The sequence below is a fragment of the Berghia stephanieae genome, chromosome 7 (genome assembly GCF_034508935.2).
Source record: "Berghia stephanieae isolate SIO BIC M18660-M18661 chromosome 7, UCSD_Bste_1.3, whole genome shotgun sequence".
NCBI classification, from domain to species: domain Eukaryota; kingdom Metazoa; phylum Mollusca; class Gastropoda; order Nudibranchia; family Aeolidiidae; genus Berghia; species Berghia stephanieae.
In genome coordinates, this window is record NC_088366.1 from 41,773,466 (window position 1) to 41,795,345 (window position 21,880).

General features: G+C 36.1%; 1 protein-coding gene across 1 annotated transcript in view; it reads right to left on the bottom strand.

The window, feature by feature from the left end:
- LOC144977254 (uncharacterized) overlaps nt 1-21,880 on the bottom strand; it is a 137,073-nt gene that overhangs the window by 1,596 nt on the left and 113,597 nt on the right. Inside the window, exons 13-20 of the mRNA XM_078922280.1 lie at nt 12,330-12,433; nt 11,512-11,665; nt 9,657-9,782; nt 8,221-8,331; nt 6,947-7,174; nt 4,257-4,415; nt 1,947-2,210; nt 1-329 (exon numbers count right to left, since the gene is read on the bottom strand). The exon at nt 1-329 is cut by the window's left edge and continues 1,596 nt beyond it. Coding sequence (XP_078778406.1) covers nt 1-329; nt 1,947-2,210; nt 4,257-4,415; nt 6,947-7,174; nt 8,221-8,331; nt 9,657-9,782; nt 11,512-11,665; nt 12,330-12,433 — 1,475 coding nt within the window. The remainder of the gene's footprint in view (nt 330-1,946; nt 2,211-4,256; nt 4,416-6,946; nt 7,175-8,220; nt 8,332-9,656; nt 9,783-11,511; nt 11,666-12,329; nt 12,434-21,880) is intronic.

Sequence of the window (21,880 nt, forward strand, 5' to 3'; positions counted from 1 at the left end):
CCAGACTTTATCTTTCCAGATCGAGATCCGTCTTTTCTGTCCATACGGCTGTGCATAAAGACAGGTCTTTTCCCGGTTTTCGTCTTTGACGCGGATGAATGTTTCTTCGATGTATTGTCAGTAGACCAACTATCACTTCGATGGACGGACACTGCATTGTCAACACTATCCGATGTCTTGGCGCCATTCTTTTGAGCATTTACTTCCGTAACTAAAGTGCTGAATGGTTTAGCTTCCACATCTACTCCTGAGTCCCCAGATATATCAGAGTTGAATATAACCGAATCATGCTGACGACCAACTAGCACGTATGATTCAATATCTTGATTCTGTGGAAAGTACATTGATGTACATCAAGTGTGAGTTAAGACATTTTAACGTTATAGGTGTGATATGTAACCAACTTACTACATTCAGTATTACGTCTGACGGGTGGTAAGTATTAGGTCCCGAAAACGATATGTCCATCAATATATTATTAGTACCCTTATTTTTCTTATTATTATTATTATTATTATTATTATTATTATTATTATTATTATTATTATTATTATTATTATTATTATTATTATTATTATTATTATTATTATTTTGAAGTTGAATATTCAATCCAAAGACGGGTCTGATATTTAGAAGTTGAATGTTAAATCCATAGATGGATGGGAGACTTAGAAGTTGAGCATTCAATCATAGACATATTATAATATGGGATATGATTTATTGAGGAGAATGAGAATAGTTTCTAATGGTTAGAAAAAAAATATAAACTTCTTTTGTCTAATCGTTTTAACTTTAGACTCACTTTTCGGCATCCTGTTCACCACTACATAATACCGGAGTGAGTCGCTAGGTCACCTATGTGAAACACATTAAGTGTCGTCTCTTGACAAACAATTAAGGCTGATAGAAAATATATATATTCTGACTATGTAAATTAACCAGTTTCTGCCGTTCTCTGGTTGGGAAGGGGGGGGGGGGTTAAAACATCAACAAATAACTTTTATATCGGGCAATATCCACTAAACGTGCTCAAAGTGCTTTACAAAGACATTTATTTAAAAATTTGGCCAAAAACTCGTCCTTCCAATATCGATCGATTTGACCCTCATCTTGAAATATTCTCTAAAATCTGGGACATCACGAGGTTTTCGGATTCGAGAGTTACGTCCGTCCGGGCTATTTGAGCAAGCTTAGCAGACTGCACAAAGTACAATGAACAAAAAGCGTCCATTTGAAACCAGAAGACTACACTGAAGTCGAAGCTCTATGGGATCTCTGCACGAGCTTGAGAAGACCACACATTCCTGCATCGTGTTGACCTTCGGCCATAAAGGCAGCATGGAGAAAGGAGGAGGAGAAGAAGAAGAAGAAGATGAAGAAGAAGAAGAAGAAGAAGAAGAAGAAGAAGAAGAAGAAGAAGAAGAAGAAGAAGAAGAAGAAGAAGAAGAAGAAGAAGAAGAAGAAGAAGAAGAAGAAGAAGATGATGATGAAGAAGAAGAAGAAGAAGAAGAAGAAGAAGAAGAAGAAGAAGAAGAAGAAGATTCCGTATCATGAATTACTTTTAACCTGTTTGTTTGCCTATGTGGTCTAGTGGTATGACACTCGCCTTCGGATCGGAAGGTCCTGGGTTCGAGTCCTGCTCTGAGCGGTGCAAATGTGAGTCCTTCGAAAAGGGTCTTTACTCACATTCTCTCACCGTAATCAGTTGAAAAATGCGTACCCGGCCATTAACAGCATTGTTTACTTTTTTGTTGCTGGGTATGTTATTTTTCGGGGGGGGGGGGGGGTGGGTTTTTTTTTACGTTTAATGTTTTGGGACCTTTTCTTTACTTCATTGCCAAAATTTAATAGTAACGGAGTAAACACGCAATAGATATGTTCATTTCCTGACATTCCTTATTTCTCCACAAAAATGATGATATCAATAACAAGAAGGGATCACTTACATTACAGTTTATCCACTTTGGTTCTGTCTTTTCAAACTCAAAACCAGGATCATTTCCTAGCGCCACATGCAAAGCCCTGGATGTCCGAATGGTGCCAGCGTCGGCGTTACTAAGCAACGCTCTGCTGACGTCAATGCCGTTGCCTAGCATCAAAAATTTTGGTGCCGTGTGCCCGATTGTTCCGGTAGCGATGGCACCAACATGAGCTGAGACACGGAGTTGGAGTGTGGATAGTCTTGTCTCTTTTTTAATAGCATCACATAACTGCGGATAATTATTAAGACCTTTATCAAATTTGTAAAATTTTTGTTGATTATAGAATTTTTAGTCTCAATTTTAACACACTACATTTTGGGAGTAAGTCACACCAAAATAAACAGCATCCCTGGCAGATGGCTCGATTGTATCTTGTATACATATTAAACACCGATGTTATATTATCAAAAAGTAGTCCTTCAGAGCTATGAAGTCCAAGGAGCCGGGAACTTATCCCGGTTTCTATAGTGTGAAATGGACAATAGCGATCGACTGCTACTCTTTGGATTATCATAGCTTATCGCCTCAACACTGAGCCCCACTCCACGGCATCTGGGGAGCAGACTCTTAGGTCATTGTCAGTTCAGATGGGCCCGCCCTGGCATTCTCTTAGGATGTGCTCCATCGTGTGCTCTGGGCATCCACATGAACACAAGCTAGACTCAGCCAGCCCCCACTTTTTCTTGCTTCCAGCTGTTCTCCCGAGTTTTTCCCGTGCTCTGTTCAGTGTTACCCAATCCTTCCTGGGGAGCTCAGTTATATAGGGCAATTCTTCTCTCGGATTTTCAATGACTTCGTTTGCATGATTGCCCCAACCCCCCCCCCCCCCTCCATGTGGAAAGTCTGTATACAGCTGCATGATCAGGGTTAATGCATTCTTCCGTCATGAAGCTCTTTCTCGACTTCAGTCTACTTATCGTTGGGTTGTGGCCATGGAGGGGTGCCTTGGGTCCATTTCCTGTTTATATTTATGTGCTTTAGAAGCAGTGGCTCTTCGAATGTGGGGAGGTACAATGTCAGCCACCAATGGAGGACTGGAACTGCAGTCAGTTTTAAATGACCAGTATAATCTGGCAGCTGTTTTGTAGCTCAGGGTCAATCTTTTTGGCATGGCAGGATCTTGCCCATACTGGTGAGGCGTATTCTGCTGATGGATAGCAGAGGGCTAGTGTGGTTTGATATTTCCTGCCCATCAATGTTTTGTTTATTCATCTTAAGAGAAAGAGAGAGATAGAGAGAGAGAGAGAGAGAGAGAGAGAGAAAATAAGGAGGAGTGAAATATCTGTTCAATCTTACAGTTATCGTTTAACATTATAACAAGTGTAACTAAATGACAAATTGCCATATTTCTGGACAATAAAGATCTATTATTATTATTATTATTATTATTATTATTATTAACAACACCACTAACACATCATCTCCTTCATCTGTAGTGTTTCATTCATCCTGTTTGTTGATAAAGGGGCAACCCGAAACGTCCATTCTATCTGTTTTCGTAATCAAACTGAAGCTTACATTCAATTTCACATTGTTATTTATTTCTTCGTGCTTCGAGCAGCAACATTTACATTATCCGGTAGATGAAGTACTTTACATATATTACACAACCCGATGCGGGTGTGAATAATGTGAATGGAATTTCGAATAATATTGTAATGGTAATGCTACAAAAAATGTAGCCTATCGAGGCGGCGTGTTTGGTATGAAATGAAACATTAGATCCGCATGGCCCGCTTGATATGTAAATGTGAATGACCACGATAAATCAGTTGCAATGAATTATATTTTTTTTTAATGAGAAAACATTTTATCAACAAAATACTTAGTCCAGTATGTCATTGTACAAACCCACCTTAAACAACAATTTAATTATGTTTTCATTCTTCAAAATTCACTGTCTATTTGAAAAAAAAACAATGTCGTAATTTCGGATGTCAGGGTCATTATATACGTTAAAGGGACGATATAAATGTTTTGCCTCCTTAGCTTGTCTTAACGCAAGTACTTTCTTCCAAATCTATCAGACCCTGCTACCTCATCACTGCCAGGTCAGGTGGACAAAGAGAAAGGACTGCACCCTTTTCTTTGTGTCAAGCGATTGCTTTAGCAAATAAACTAGCGAGACTTTCTATCTTATTGTAATAAATAGAAAATTGAATGAATCCTGAGGTGTCCAATCATGAAATGTTTTGTCTTTGATCTTATATCAAATAAGAATATTAATTTCCTTTTCTACATTTTAATGTGGCCTTATCGATTCGGTTAAAATACCTTGACGATGTCTAAAGCAAGGTGTGCCACGCATGCACTCTGGTCAACGCCCATAGCTCTACTATCGGCGAAGGTAGGTTTGGTTGGTAGGCCTAGCACATGCGTTTGGGCCTCATAACTCTGGTGATATGGGCTGTAGGCTTTGTACTTGTTCGTCAACTAGAAGAGAAAAAATCAAAATATAATAGAACATTATAATTATAACATTTATATAGAGTATATCCACATATTAACCACCTAATAAATGCGCTTCTAAATGCTTAATTTATCCTTTATTAGGCAATATGGAGCCATTCTCCTTCCAGTACAGAGCAAACCACATGTAAAGCGTCCGTTTTATACTAGTATTCTTACAGTATCAGTCACTACCAAATACTAGGTACATATTCGTACCTGAATCGAGTGCGATAATGTATCTAAATGCCTTAACAAAGAACACAATGCCAGGGCCAACATTTTCCGATCATTGTCATCCATCCAATCATTGATCATGTCAAACATCGCTTGGCGTTGTTATAAGTCAGAAATATCAATTTTCTATTGAAGCAGACGGGAAATTAAGTTTTTGGAGATAATTCATTGCATTTTTGTTTCCTAAATGGCAGTGCTGAAAACAAACTAAATGTGCATCTCAGATTGATTACGTGATCACTCAGAATAAATGATTGGACACTTACATCTCACGCTGACAAAACGCAATTTTTACATTATGGCCAGAAACCTGGTTTCAAAGATGAATATAAAAGTTTCCAAAATATAATATAAAACACGAACGTTTCGGACTCAAAACCATTCTTCAACAACAACAATAGAAAAATATTAAAACATAAATACATTGCTTAAAAACCCATCGTATTAATAATGTGTATATTAACAAATAGCTAGACGTCTATGACTTATGAGTGAACGTATACTTAACAAAGTCTAACAACTCAAATCGTTAGAATCTCATTATTGTTGTGATGGAAATACCCTCAAGTACACTCTATTCAAACAATGTTTAAACAAACCCTGAATGCGTTCGGTTATCAAACAGACAAATACGTGCACATAGCTTAAGGGCTTTTTCTAATTACCCTATGCATTTGGGTGAAATACTCACATCATCCGCCAGCCACAAAAAACGTACCACCACAAAATGAACGTTTATAACGTTTATAGTTTGATAGAATTTAGTGAGAACTTATCAAACAACATGCTGTCTAAAAACAATAACAATGAGCTGAGTGACGGCAAATTTGATGTCTTTTGGACAGCCACTTCGGTGATTAGTTCTCCCTACATTCTCTCACACTATAAACGTGAAAGATTACGTATATATCCGGCTGGTAAATATTGTGATTATTTTACCTATTCGCATGGCATCCATTTAATGGAACGGAAAATATAATTGATGTTGATTCTCTGAACTTCGCCATCGTTTTTAATGTTTACTGAAAACGTCCCGCTTCAGATTCAACCAGTATTACAATTATTGGAGTGGTTAACGTTAAATGTTGCCACTTTGTCATATGTCAAACACGCTTTGCCTTGTTTAGACAGGGAAAATGAGTTCATGTCAACACAATTTCATGCTGCCATATTCATGTTATAGTGGATAATATAAGTGATTTTTTACGAAGAAAAGAGGCATATGTATAATATGATGGATAAGTTTGAGGCTCATGGAGGACGTGAGTCAATCGCGAAGTAAGTTCTGCCAGATCAAACAAACCCAGCTATCTATGACAAGGGGTCTGAAAAATCTCGACTCGGTCCCTTTGCATGTGAAGCGAGTGCTCTACCGATTGAGCTACCGAGACCCCTAGATGAATAAATAACTAGGTATATTTGAATCTGCAAACCGTTTAAAAGTTACGATATATTATTGAAGAAATAAAGACATGTATATTGAGTTTTAATTTGTCACGTGATAATTGCTATACACCAAGTGGTTGTTTTTTGCATTTGTCATGAGTGTATTTGAAAATGTCATTTTGAATAAAGTTTTGACAGATAAAGACATCAATAAGTTATTTTTTTAAACAAAATGTGGAAGACTGTTTTTCATTCGTTACTTTTGAGTCCATAATTATAAAATAATCCCAAAACTAATCATATGTCGTCAGTGGACTAAATATCAATAGAATTCAATAGTCTGATGTCACGTCCACCCAGCAACGAGCAGCTTGATTCTAAGCAAAGAAAATCGGTACTTTTTATTCTTCATGCTGGCTAGAACTTTTTCATATGTCATGTGATCAGAATGTATAAAAGTCAAAACATGATCAGATTTATAATGATTTTATCCTCTGGATAAACTTTTATGCTCGTCGAAGAAGTATTTCACAAGGGCGTCCGCCATTGTTCCGATAGTTTAGAACCAGTTAATAAGCTACTATGCGTCATTAGGAGGGAAGTGACGTCACGACTGTTGGAGCCTATTACGAGAAACGATACCAGCAGTTCTGTAAAACCACATTTTAACACTCAATGGATTAAAATGATCATCATCTTGTCAAAACTTTTCGAAATTTGGATTTCCTTCGCGCTTATCCGAAGTCCCAGGTTTGAGAATTTTTGACAAGACGAGGGTTAAAATTACCTTAATCCATATTGATATTATTTATTTATTTGAAATCTCGGGTTTTGGCAACTTTGCAATAGAGAGTCTGCACCTCTTGAAAAGAGAACAATAAACTCCAATTTACCTTAAGCATTTGTTGTGCGAAGGAATCAAGAAAGGCCAAGAGGTTATTTAACGTCTTCATATCAATAAGATATGGCCAGTTGGCAATCTCAGCCATAACCACCCCTAACGCTGGGAAAATGGCCGATTCCACTTTACTTCCTGATGACACTTGCATAGATATATGAGACGGGACCATTTCATTCAGCAGGGTGTCCAGGCTGGTTTTCACTGACACAAGAGCGGATTCCTGTTTTGAATAAAGGAGAATAAACATATCGTATGACCCAACGCCGCAACCCAATTATATTATATGTTCGTTACGTTAAATGACATTCCAGGAAGTGAATTCATATCTTTCATGACCAGAATATTGGATTTTGGATTTTGTCGTTTTAGGTAACGACATCTGTTTCCGACTTAAACCTATTAATCTAACCCAAGGTTTTATCATGTGACAATAAATTTAATTCTTGCCATCCTGACATAATACCGATTTCGGCGGTCTTATCATCATGAGCATGTTATGTATGGGACATTTCTACAGTTTTTGTAATGCAAATGCTCATAACGGTTTTTAGTTTATGCCCACCTTTTACACAGATAGGTTATATATGAAAGATACTCATTTCAAAAATAGTTTGAAGATATTTCAAGTCATGATTTTTGTGTTCAACAATCGTTCAACAAAACTAGAGAGTCTCCGATTATATACAAAAGCCGCATTGAAATCCTTTTTTTAACTCTGGGCGAAGCCTAGAGAAACTCAGGGGCTGACTCTTCAAAAAATTACGTCACAATTCAAGGCAACGACATCAAAGGAAAGTGAATAGGAAGTTGTATTTAATAATACAACTAATGACATCATTTGTTTCCATGAGCACTACCCAACTTATTTTTCCCTTTTTTAGTGATCTTAATATTGTGACGTAAATGTGTTGGTCAGTGTGAGGTTGTGTGAAACACAGACTTCTCGTTGAGCTTTTGATAGGATAAAAAGCTTTTAGGAATATGTAAATTCTTAAGGCCTAAAGAGTCTTATACTTTAGCGGTTATCACGTTTTTCAAAATGTCATTACACTATTATTATTATTATTATTATTATTATTATTATTATTATTATTATTATTATTATTATATTATTATTATTATTATTATTATTATTATCATTATTATTATTATTATTATTATTATTATTATTATTATTATTATTATCATTATTATTATTATTATTATTATTATTATTATTATTATTATTATTATTATTATTATTATGATCATTTGTCCTCCATTTACCTTGGCCTCCATCTCGTCCTCAAGGTGAGCAGCGTATTCCTCCATGTTTTCCATCATGTTATCCATAATCGATCTTCGCCCTGTCCGGCCACGACGCAACATCTTGGTTATCTAGTCCCATGAGAAAAATATAAATTCTAATACATTCTATCTACACACACTTATGCTGACATGATGCACATTGATAGAACACTTGTTAGCTATAGAGATTCAAACCAGAAAATTATTCATATCCTCGGGCTTGAGTCTGCTTGACAGATTGAGATAAAGCTATATATTTTAGATATATTTTTGGCCAAAAGGTAAGGGCATTTCACCTATGGCCAGCCGTCAATGGATAAAGACATTGTCCGATGATTTTCTTACGCGAGTAGAATTTTCTGAGACAAAAGTTTGGAATATCCGGCAATCATTTACCTGTACGGACAATAACATTGTCTAGGCAACCACACTACGCTATCTTTTACTGAATGTTTTATATTCTAACTCACAAAAAAAGATGTGTATGAAACAATGACAGGCAAAGAAGAAAATAAAAGGAAGAAAATCCATCCAAATAATTTTTATTAATTAACGTCCTTCGAACCTCATCTCTCCTGATCACATAGACTCTTACAGGGACCTTAAATCGCACTACGTTTCCTTAAAGCGAGGGACTGTTGTACCTTAAAGACGAAGGATACACAGATTCACATAAACACACTTATACAGACACAGACATAGATAGAGAGAGAGAGAGAGAGAGAGAGAGAGAGAGAGAGAAAGAGAGAGAGAGAGAGAGAATGTGTTAAAGATATGTAGAGAGTAAAGGAGATCGACATTCGGGTAAACACAAACACAAAAAATTATAATGATTCTAAATTTCCTAAGACCAATGTAAATATTACCCGAGGAACGAATCGATGGTTTTAGCCGTCATCTAATCGCTGACGTCAAATATTCAAAGTCTTAGTTACCCATTTATGGTTGCCTGGATGAAAGTTTCCCAGCTTTGAATCTCATTTTTTTAAACATCTTTTCTGACAAAACGTCTTTAGTGATTATAACCTCCGATTTGTGTATAAGTCCTAAAATTCCAGGGACTTAATCAATTGATAGGTCTAAGTGAAATTTTCAAAAATTGATCAAAATTTCAAAAAAGTTGTTATTTGAGAATAGTTGTATCAGAAGTATAGCAAATATCAGGCGGTCGTACATGGAGTATAAGTATTGACCAAAAAAATCAAAATACAATAGCTCTAAAAAAAAAAATAGCAAAATACGTAAATGGGTGAACTTCGAATTCAAGAAATATCAAATCCCAAAGTCGGATAATTTGAACTTTTTTTATTCATGATATGACTAAATTTTCATACATGTATTTACCTTGATTTTTATGCATACAAAATGCATTCAGCTATTCGAATGTCCCACCTAAAGAACAATCAGTCACTTACCTGTTCAAAATTGGGTCTTGCAGCGGGTGTGTCAGACCATGCAATTTCCATGACTTGACGGACAGTTATCGGGGTGTCTATCGTGGGTTCAGGCCGTAACCGATTGAACACGATTGCTTGAAGAATCTGCCATTGAAAAAAAAGACAATTTTAGTCCTTAACCCTCTCCTTACCACCCATAGGATAATCGTCACATTCGTTACGATGCAACAGACAATTTTCTCATTCTAATGTCTCTTGTACATCACAAAATTTAAAGAAATCCTTTGATTACAGCTCTAGATACTAAACACTGTGCTGTTAGATCTCACTTGTTACTTTCTTGTTTGAGTAGCAAAAGTCTATTCTTGTGTTGGTTTGGAGTGAATTTTCGGGTCAAATTCTTAAAATAGCTGGTAAGGAGAGAGTTTAAAGCAATACTGCCACATTCTGACAAAGCAATTTTTAAACAATTTTTGATATTTAAAAAAAACTAACATATAAGTAGATGAAAATATCCATAACTTGTCAAAAATTCTAAGATACAAGAATTCCTTGAAAGGCATTATTGGCTTTTTTAAATTTTCAGAGCCAGGTATATTGTCAAGTTCCGGGTAATTTTAATTTTTTTGTTTAATATACAATGTAAAAAGTTTCTTACTCGAGTCTAAATCTTGAAAAGATGATTTTGTCACTGTATGGTAGAATAAGGTTATTGAATGGAAATGTCTGCAAACAATAAACAGAATGTAACAATGGCATGCTGCTTTCTAGATATTTCGTGGGTGAAACATTTCCTCCAAACCCAACTCCAATTTACTGCTGGTAAACAGTGGGTTCTGACTGTCCACAAACCAACCGCAGGAAAGTTCTATAATTCTAAAATTCATATCTGCCTGGCCAGAGAGAGACTGATTATCCAATTGTCAAAGATAGTGTCACAAACGCTTTGGGGATCTTTTGATGGCCTAGACCTTCAGTTAAATAATGATTATGGTGATGACGATGATGATGATGATGACGATGGTGATGATGATGATGATGATGATGATGATGATGATGATGAAGAGGAGGGGGAGGAAAAGGAGGAGGAGGAGAAGAAGAAAAAGGAGGAGGAGGAGGAGGAGAAGGAGGAAGAAGAAGAACAGGAGAAGGAGAAGAAGAGGAAGAAGGAGGAGAGAGATATGATGATGAATGATGATATGATGATGAATGATGATGATGATGATGATGATGATAGATATGATGATGATGATGATGATGATGATGATGATGATGATGATGATGATGATGACGAAGACCACGATCATGATTATGTTGATTTTGATAAAGATGATGATGATGATAATGATGATGATCCTAAGACGTTGTTCATTTTTAGCCTAATTTGAGCAATGTGAGTTTCAACCAATGGGACATAAATAGAAGTAATAATAGTAGTAGTAGTAGTAGTCGTCGTAGTAGTAGTAGTAGTAGTAGTAGTAGTAGTAGTAGTAGTAGTAGTAGTAGTAGTAGTAGTAGTATTGTAGTAGTAGAGCAGAGTAGTAGTAGTAGTAGTAGTAGTAGTAGTAGTAGTAGTAGTAGTAGTAGTAGTAGTAGTAGTAGTAGTAGTAGTAGTAGTAGTAGTAGTAGTATAAGTATTAGTAGAGTAGTAGTATAGATAGTAGTAGTGTAGTAGTAGTAGTAGTATAGTAGGTAGTAGTAGTAAGTAGTATGTGACGTATTTAAGTAGATCAGATAATATTATAGGTTTAGATATAGTCTATAGATTTAGTATAGTTATATATTTGTTGGGGGGTTTTTTTCGCAGTAAGGCAGAATATTCTCGGTAATTTGGGAATGGGTGAGTATTTTTCTTTCAAATACAAATACAGACCTCTTCAGTCTCCATGTGATCAGTGTGCTCAAAATACGGTTCTTCCCTTGTAAAGAGTTCTTGAAGAATGATAGCATAGCTGTACACGTCTGAGGCTGTGGTCGGGAAGTCTTCAAATTCCGATCGGAGAATTTCAGGGGATGTCCAGAAATCCCTGAAAGAGATAAAAACAATTGTTCTCCATCTCCTCAAAACGGTAATATGCTGGGGGTGAATCTAAGGTTTAAATCTGAACTTAAGGTTAACTTTGGGTTAACATAAATTATATATTACAGTTCAATTAAGCTTTTGATTTCCCGGTTCTGGCCAATTTAACTCATCAGGTTCATTTCGACATACACGTTGTATCATGATTTTAATTTGGATAGGTGGTACGATAGAGTGACAGACAAGGCACTGGAAGAGAGAAACATACCCAAATAAAGATTAGCTTTGATAGGGGACCAAATTTCAGACTTCCCAATCTGGCGCAGATAAGCCGAGAGGAATTCTTATCCTATATATATATATATATATATATATATAATATATATATATATATATTATTTATTGTTATTGTGTGTGTGTGTGTGTGTGTATGTGTGTGTATCCTATATATATATACATATAAATATATATATATATATATATGTGTGTGTGTATCCTATATATATATGTGTGTGTGTGTGTGTATCCTATATATATATATATATATATGTATTATTTATCATATATATATATTGTGTGTTTATTATATATATATATATATATATATATATATATGTATGTATGTGTGTGTGTGTGTGTGTGTGTGTGTATGTGTATAGTCTCCAACCTACCTATTTTCATTCTTGTCCTGGGCCTTACTGACTCGCATGGCGTGCAAAGGGTTCTTGTTGGGGTTTTGGCTGAGAAGAAGTCTATAAAATTCCCAATCGCTAATCTGGTAACAAAAGTAAAAATCAAATTATTTGTATCATATGAGGCATACCGTGTCAATCTGGTATTGTGTCTAAATGAACGATGAAAATACACTGGGTTAAATTCAAATTATGAATTTAAAATTTATAATTGGAAATCGCAGAGACAAAACCCAATGTCGTCAATGTAACCATATTGAACTCGAATTCGGGCTTATAATTCATCTACAGGCATTTTGTTCTCTACATTGTCATGCCTTTTGGAGACGATGGTCACACATCGCTGTGATGAATCACGCTCTCATCTGGTCGACGTTTTAGGATAAAGTGTGTCACGCCCAATACAATCATGTTATATATGCAAACAAATTAGTGTTACATATCTACCATTTATAATGACGGAACAAAATGCGTACTCCTCTGACCGACATGTTTGGGTAAAATGATTCATCTCTAATAAAATCATCCCAAATCAAGATACTCATGTACACAAATTGGTGAACATTTACTCTTCATAATCCAACCCATCAAAATATAATTTATTGTCAAAAATGATCCATCAAGCATATAAGCCTGGCATCTTATAATAACATAAAATTGACATATCGTAAAAAGGTTTGCTTAGATCAGATGCTTTAAAACACCCTGTGAAAGAATGGTTCAGGTCCAAAATTTCCAGATATTATGATCATAACTTTGATCATCATATAAATCATAAACAGTCAAAAATATATCAATTAAAATCCTATTATCAAATTCATACTTTACGTTATGAAGCTCCCTATCGATTGCATTTTTTAAATGATTTATACTTTGGTTATAAATTTCAAACTGTTCCTTGTATTAACTGTTCATTTGATAAAAACTATAGACAATTTTGCATAAGGTCACCACTCGTTCCTCTGTATTTTATAGATGGGAAGGCTACGTATTTTAACCGATCCTCGCAAGTCATAGGTTTAGCTTTGTTGCCCGTCTTTGGACATTTTCTAATAAACAAAGATTGGCTTCCGTTTGAATGAGGGGCTCCAAATAAATTTACCATATTCAACTATGGGTCTAAGGAATGATTTATATAATTGAAGAGACATGGTTACATTCAAATAAGAAAAACTCCTACGAATAATACCAATCAACCCGTTTGCCCTAAAAACGCAATCATGGGTTTGAACATTGATTGTTAGCAATTGTATGTAATTATAAGTTTTCATTCAGTTAGCCATCATCACTGAGATAGCAACTTTTATCATTTCACCCTCTACAATAACAAACGTTGTAAAACTGTCCGAGTACTTTTGTATAGTATAAAAGGGTAACTAAGTTAATGACACATGTTGGTAGGAGTACGCATTTTGTTCCGTCACTATATAAAGGGTAGATTACACCAATATGTGTGTATAACGTGATTTGGAATGATTTTATAAGAGATAACTCAATAGTAACACTTAGTAACTGGCTCTAAACTATCGGAACAATGGCGGACGCCCTCATGAAATATTTCTCCGACGAGCATAAACGTGTATCCAGATGAGAAAAACATTATAGATATGATCATGTTTTGACTTTTACACATTCTGATCACAAGACAAATGAAAAGTTCTAGCCAGCATTAAGAATAAAAAGTACCGATTTTCTTTGTTAAGAACCACGATGGCCGCCGTTGCTGGGCGACGTGACATCAGACTATTGAATCCAATTGCAGACACAGTTTTTTCAATCTAAAAGAACGGCCAGTATGTCTCGTATTACGTAGTCTGATTTTATGATTGTTTTAGTGGGCGGAACGGTGGCATTTTACTCGTCTGCAAACTATCAATATACGTTTCAATATCCCATGTCTTTTCTATTTTTGAGATGGTCGAAGTCAGAAAACCGACTTTGGTGTTTGCTCGTTTGCCGAAATTTTACCAATTAGTATATTTTTTTGAAAAGCAGGGGGTCCGAGATGATTGAGTGCATAAGTCCTTACTATTTCACTGAGATGTCCCAGGTTTGAGTCTCGCAGTCGATACCACGTTTTTTCTTCGTCTTTGAATAAGAAATTTAGCCATTATTGTTCGTTTTGCATGCTGCACTGCGGCTTACGTCTTGATTATCTGGGCCCTATACCAATCTTATCGGTGAAAAGCGTTGTTTAGGCTGACCTTTGAACTCCTTGAATTTAATCATGGCTATATCGGGAATCGATTACTTCTTTAGGAGATTGAAAAAAGGGGATTTTATTGGATTACTTTATTTCATATTATATTGATGATCCAGCACTTCCTCTATAAATATTCAAGATGATTTGTTGTCCAAATCTTCATGAAATTCAAGGCATCTATTCGCACACATTTTCATATTGATTTAATTCAAAGTAAATTTACCCGCGTCCTTGAATATTGAATTGTATTTATTTGACACACCTGTATTCTCTCCCTTACCCACATGTTGCGAAAACGCCCGAAGGGATTTTTGACAAAATATATTTAGAATTTACTCTTCTCAAATTGATTTTTTTTAAAACAACAAAATCAACAGTAGGTAAATATTTAAATTGTTTTAAACAGGGAAACGAAAGGCATATACGTCTATACGTGTCTATTTTGTCCAAGAAACCAGACTTAAAATGATCTTTTTATGTCATAGTGATATTTCTGTTGCACTTTGACAAGAGGCTTTTTTATCATTCAGTCAGAAATGTCTGTAGCATGAAAATCACTCTTAATATTGTGAGCCATGGTCTCTAGGTAGTATTATCACGGGATGAAATCAACGAACACATTATTTGCAGGTCTGATAACCGAACGCAATTATGAGCTTGAATTAACACTATTGCAATGGGCAATATTTTGCGTTGGTTTAAGGCTATTTCCACTACAACAATGACCCCATTACAATTTGGGTTATCAGACCTGTAAAACAAGTAAACGTTAGGCGAGACTGTTGACGAAAAGTGACTTTAAATTTAAAACGTCCAAAGGTATAAACTCTATGTCTTTTTTATTTAACTTTTTAAAAATATATTTTATTAATTTCTTTAAGATTATAAATAATCCGAGCACACGTCTCCAATTTCTGTCTATTAATTCATTTTCCCTGCCTAAATCATCCCGACATTATACTATTCGGGGCCTTCTATGGCAGCTATGTCAATACATTTTAACCTGAGGTTCAGAAAGTCTAAGGTTCAAGAGTTTTCCACAACGTTGGGGATCAATGCAATATATTGAAATAACGAAACGATTCATTGTATGGCAAAAATTGAAAAAAAAATATTATTGTAAAATCAGTTCAGGGGGTCCCGATCGCTCAGTTGATAGATCGACCCCTGGGTGCAGTCGAAATTTTTTTCTGCCCCCCCCCCCCCCCCCTGTCCACCCAGCAGTTAATATGTAGCTGAGTCTGCTAGATTTGGCGGAAAGTACTTTGCGATATTGTCCGTTTCACGCTATAGAAACCGGGATAAACTCCGGGCCCATGGACCTATTGGCTCTGAAGGACTACAATCAGTTCTAGTGTCTAATTGTGCAACGATGTTGACGGAACCATTCGCCATTGTCTAAATTAAACATAAAACATAAAAATGTAGATATTGGTAACATCCGATCTTCGACTCAACATTACTTTTTGCTGTTCTAAAAAACGTATTTAAATTTGAGCCAGAAAACCCGTCCTTCATAAATCGATCGGCTTAGGGCACTTCCAGGTTTAAGATTTGTTGACAAGAAGGGGTCATTGTCATTGATCCATATTTGGAGAACGAGTTTTCTGGTCAAAATGTTATATATGTGTTTTTTCAGAGTACGGTAGAAATCAAGCCAGAGATAAAGTAAGGAAGTAAAGGTACCATACTTCAGAGCTTTGATCCATTACTTGGCCATAATAGAGTCATTAGTTTTAGAGGCACATATTATGTTTTAAACGTAATGTTTTATGATGCTTTTGTAGGTAGAGAGATTGCTTATTATGGATTTTACATTGGGGGGGGGGGGGGTGACGGTGGATAATTAGAAGAAGAAGAAGAAGAAGAAGAAGAAGAAGAAGAAGAAGAAGAAGAAGAAGAAGAAGAAGAAGAAGAAGAAGAAGAAGAAGAAGAAGAAGAAGAAGAAGAAGAAGAAGAAGAAGAAGAAGAAGAAGAAGAAGAAGAAGGAGGAGGAGAGGAAGGAGGAGGAGGAGGAAGAAGGGCACGAGGAGGACGAAGAAAGAAAGAGGAGGAGGCCGTGAAGCTACTAGAGGAACCTTTATGGTAATATTGGTAAGAGGGACGGCCTTAAAACAAAACAGTTTTTCTAACAAGTCGCTTTCATCCACTTTTACTCTATAGAATGAATGCCGTTGACATCACTTGGCTTGTTGTTATTATATCTAGACCGACAATTGGGCGATTTGTTTTCAATAAAGACTCTCTAAAAAACTGCAAAAGTTAGACATTTTGTGTGTTACAAAGATGATCTGATCGGGGAGAATAGTGGGATGTGTGGCTCCTGAGGTATGGTCTTTGCTTTATACCGAAATTTAACGAGTTCGAATACGCAATAGTGCCGCGCTGAGGACCGGACCGAGGACCGGTCCCACGGTCTTTTAGCTGTGAACCGTGGTCTGGTCCCAAAGAGGAAGACCGCCGGCGGTCCTCACTTCTTATCACCTTTCAACGGTCTGGCGCCATACTACTTCCCCAGCGATTCGTTGCCTCGGTCCTTTGCCTATCTTCCACCAATCACCACCCATCCCACTTAATTAATCGCACCCACCCCCCTTTGCCATACACTAAACGACACAGACGACCATAGAGGCAGACGACCACCTCCCTCCACTCCGCAAACCGCCCTTTCGTGTGTGAGATGGGGGGAACAGGAGGCGCACGCCTTGGACGATTCCATTATACGGGGTAAATTTCAAAATTTACTACACCATAATGATCGCAATGACAATGATCTATGATGAAGGCATGACCCCTCTTCTCTAATGGGTTATTGTTTGAAATGTATGTGACTACTAAAGATGTGTGTGTGTGTGTGTGTGTGTGTGTGTGTGTGTGTCTCAAACCTAGCAAGTTGCAAGTCTGATTTTTTGTTTTCTTTTGTCCATCTCTTGTCGCCACTCCTTTCTATCGCATTGTTGTCATTTAAAATAATACAATAATATTAAAATTTCGTTTGGTGTTTTAACTAATCAAATAATATGAGTTTCATTAGTTTCTTCCTTCCAAAAAAACCAGTTATAACGTCTGTATTTTTAAAAGGTCCAATAGAATATTTGGGGACCCCGATAGCTCAGTTGATAGAGCACTCTCTTTATACGCAAAGGGCCAGAGATCGATCCCGGGTGCAGTCGAAGTTTTTTTTCTGAATCCCTGTCTACTCAGCAGTGAATGGGTAGCTGGGTTTGTTAGATCTGGCGAAAAGTCACCCTCGACCCCACTTATTACTTATTACTTATTACCGCATCCACCCCTCTTATTATAACTTCACGTCTCTCTCTTACTCTTCAATGCTCGCTGCCTTCTCATGTGTGTGTGTGGGGGGGGGGGGGGGGGGGGTAGGAGTTGCGTGTGTGTATAAACGCCACGAACAACTCGATCAACGCCTTGAGTGATTCCATTATCTCCGTTAATGGGGATAAATTTCAAATTTTATTCACGCTAAATTATCGAAGTAACAATGAAGTACTGTGATCAAATAAAGAAGGCATCACCCCTCTTCTCTAATTAGGTTACAATTTGAAATGAGTGTGACTACTCCGTGTGTTTTACTCCTGTAGACCACGGTTTTCATCGTGTAGCGGTCTTTAACGGTTCAAGAATGAACGATCCCATGGTCCCAAAGGTCAAAACGGTCTCTCAAGAATGTTCAATGTCGAAAAGGACCGCCGGTCCTAGGACCGGTCCTTGCGGTTTTCATTTCCCAGGGACCGTAGGACCGTGGTCCTTAAGCTTGCCAAGGACCGCCTCGCACTAATACGCAATGCGCTGTGTAGTCTTGAGCAAGTCATCTCACCCTGCCTAGTTCTTTCCAGTGCTGCATTGCGGCTGATGCCTGTGTTATTTCAGTCTTAATTTGGAATAGACCCCTTTGGGGATGAGTCACAGTAAAGATTGTTCACAATTATCTTATTAAATTTTATTTTATTAAGAACTGAATTCATCTCACTCCAGTTATATTTCGGTAGGCTTAGATAAACTTTACCTTCTAATATTAGATCGTCTTTCCTTTTATAGCCTTCCCTCGAATTAATTTCTAATTAGTGAATACTTTTCGTTCTACATTCTGTCACGTAGCCACTTATTATAAAAGCTGATAGGTCTAACATTCGACACTCACTTTCTCTCCACAATCTATGCCGGACGGCCAGTCACTCTATTCCTATATATATACTGGAAGATTTTTATCTTTTGGGACTTTGTAGATATTATATCTACACCATTAAGACGCCGGAGCTTTTAACTTTGATTGTATAATCTTCAAGGATCAAACCCAAGCCCGCTGTACTACACTATAACCTCTTACCAATTGCCTGGAAGTGGAATTTTACGAGTCCAATCCTGTTATCAGAGGAATAGATCATCCAAGCCCATCAACTGCCTGGAAACGTAAACTTACGAACCTGAGATATTATCATAAGTTACGTAAAATATTCATATCTCTATTTGTAACTGCCACGATCACTGTTTATCTCTTTTAATTAAATTTCATCATTATTTTTATTTCATTGTAAACAAATCGTTAATTGTTTTTCATTTATAGTAACTAGTAAATTCTGGGGCCTCATACTACATATATCTTTATGCATAGTCGAGTAGCTCTTTACTCACTTGAGACCATGACATTTTGGAGGGGACACATATAAAGAATTGAATTTATTTAGTTACTTATATCTATTTCATCTAACTTTAAAGTTTAAATTGTAAAACTCTTAATTGCCCCACTTGATCATATTTTAATTGAACTCCCTATTTACAGGATTAATTTTTTTTTCTTTTTCATTTCTTCATTTAAATGGAATAGCAATTTATCCATTCATTCTTTCATTCAAATTGAATAGCATTTTATTGATTCATTCCTTCATTCATTTATTCATTTATAAATTATTCATTCATTCATTGTTCATTCACTTATTTATTCATTCATTCATTCATCCATTCATTCGTTTATTCACTCATTTATCCAATCATTCATACATTTATTCCTCCCTTCATTCTTTCATTCATACATTATCCATTCATTCATTCATCTATTCACTCAGTTTTCATTCATTCATTCATTCCTTGTCCACTTTGTTATTATATCACTCATTTCATTTTGTTGTTTTCCTCATTCATGAATTGTTTTCAATATGTTTACATTCCATAACGATTCATTCACCTGTCATCCAATCACTCAGTGTTGTGAACACATTTTGTAACTATTGTAAATCTTACGATATTTTATTGTTTTGTATTTCAGACATCACTGTTAAACACTCTTCAATGCCTAATTACAATTGTTGAACAACCATTGAACAAGAGAGAGGTCCCAGCCACGAACTGAGTTGGTAAATATATCCTTCATTATCCTCTTTTACATGAGTTGGGCATCACATAGTAACTATAGACATCGTGATTTGTTTTACATAGTGATTTGTTTTTAAATGCATTTTTGGCATATTACTGTTACCGAAAACCACTTATATATTATGTTCTGAAAAGTGAGTCTTTAAAAACTAAATAATAATAAAAGGAGTCTACTAGCCGTCGTGTTATATTTAGTGATAGATAACTTGGGATTATTTTGGCATCCTATTATTGTTATCACACTCTAGTATATTAGCGTCATTACGAATAATTGTACACAAACTAACGACGAGTCACACACATTGGTGATACATTTTTCGTAGTAACATAGTTTAGAGTACACGCGATTGACACATTGTTATTGACACAAGTCATAATAACTCCGCATTGTATTGACACATTGCTTTATAAGATATAACGATAAAAGGCATCAAATTCAACATACATAATAAGTTGAAATAAGAGAGAGAGATTTCTAAAAATAGAACAGTTCATTCCAGTAAGTGTAAATAAATAAAACAGTCAGTAACAGTATCCTGTCAATATAATATATATAAAATATCGTAACTAATTTATTGCAACATGGAAGCATATAAAAGATACTTAAGTCTCGCAAAGGACTTAGAAATACCCCAGGAAAGAATATTTTCATGGTGCGAAGAGAAAGTAAAAGAAGAAAAAGAACATGAAGAAAGAATTCGTAGAGAAGAAAATGAAGAAAGAATTCGTAGAGAAGAAAATGAAGAAAGAATTCGTCGAGAAGAAAATGAAGAAAGAATTCGTAAAGAAGAAAAAGAACACGAAGAAAGAATACGTAGAGAAGAACGAGAAGAAAGAGTCCAAGAAAGGGAACTAAAAAGACAAATAGCATTAGCAGAAGAAGAAACCAAAAGGACCCAAATGATGCTGGAAATTGAAAAAACAAAAACCGGTCATGAAAGAAAACATAATAATAGTGATGAATTTTTCGTGAAACTTCCACGCATGCCAACATACGATGAACGCTCAGACTGTCTAGAATCCTTCTTACACCGATTCGAAGTTCAGGCTAAAGGTTATCGTTGGCCAGAAAGCAAATGGGCCACAGCCTTGATTAACTGCTTATCTGGAGAACCGCTAAAAGTTTTCTATACCTTAACAACTGAAGATGCAGATGACTATGGAAAAATTAAAGACGCTCTACTAAAAAGATTTAGATTAACGGAAGATGGTTACCAGGAAAGGTTTCACACTGCAAAACCGGAAAGTGGAGAAGACTTTAATACATTCGTGAACCGAATTACTCAATTTCTAAATCGGTGGCTTGAGTTGGCAAACGTAAAACAAGACGACTTTGCAGGCCTTTACTATCTCACGCTGAAGAATCGAATCTATTAAGCTTGCAACCCAGATTTAGTCGCATTCTTTAAAGAGAGAAAGCCAGAAAACTTGGACAAATTAAAAATCTACGCAGAAAACTTTAACAGCGCACATCCATTGACACCCCTTAGCAGAACATTGAAGGAACCATACTACGCTGCTGCTGCTCAGAGTCCAGGTACACCTAAAGTTCAGTACTCAAATAGAACGAGCCGATCAATCACTCGGAACACGCAAGTGAAACAGGAGGATCATAGTAACAAACCATGGAACAAACAGTTCAATAGAGACCATAGCCGACCCTATCAAAACAAAACAAGAAATAGCACTGACAATAATACTGAGTATAAGAAAACCAACAAACCTATAATTAAATGTCAATATTGTGGAATGAAAGGCCACACAGCAGACAAATGTTACAAAATCGTGGGATATCCAAAAGAAACTGCAAATGCATCACTCCAAACAAGTGTAAACAATCAGACACGAGTAATGTCAGGAGAAAATATAAATGTGTATTGCGTGAAAGGTATGTCACTTTTAACACAAACTCACAAATCAGGATCGCTATTTTTTTGTG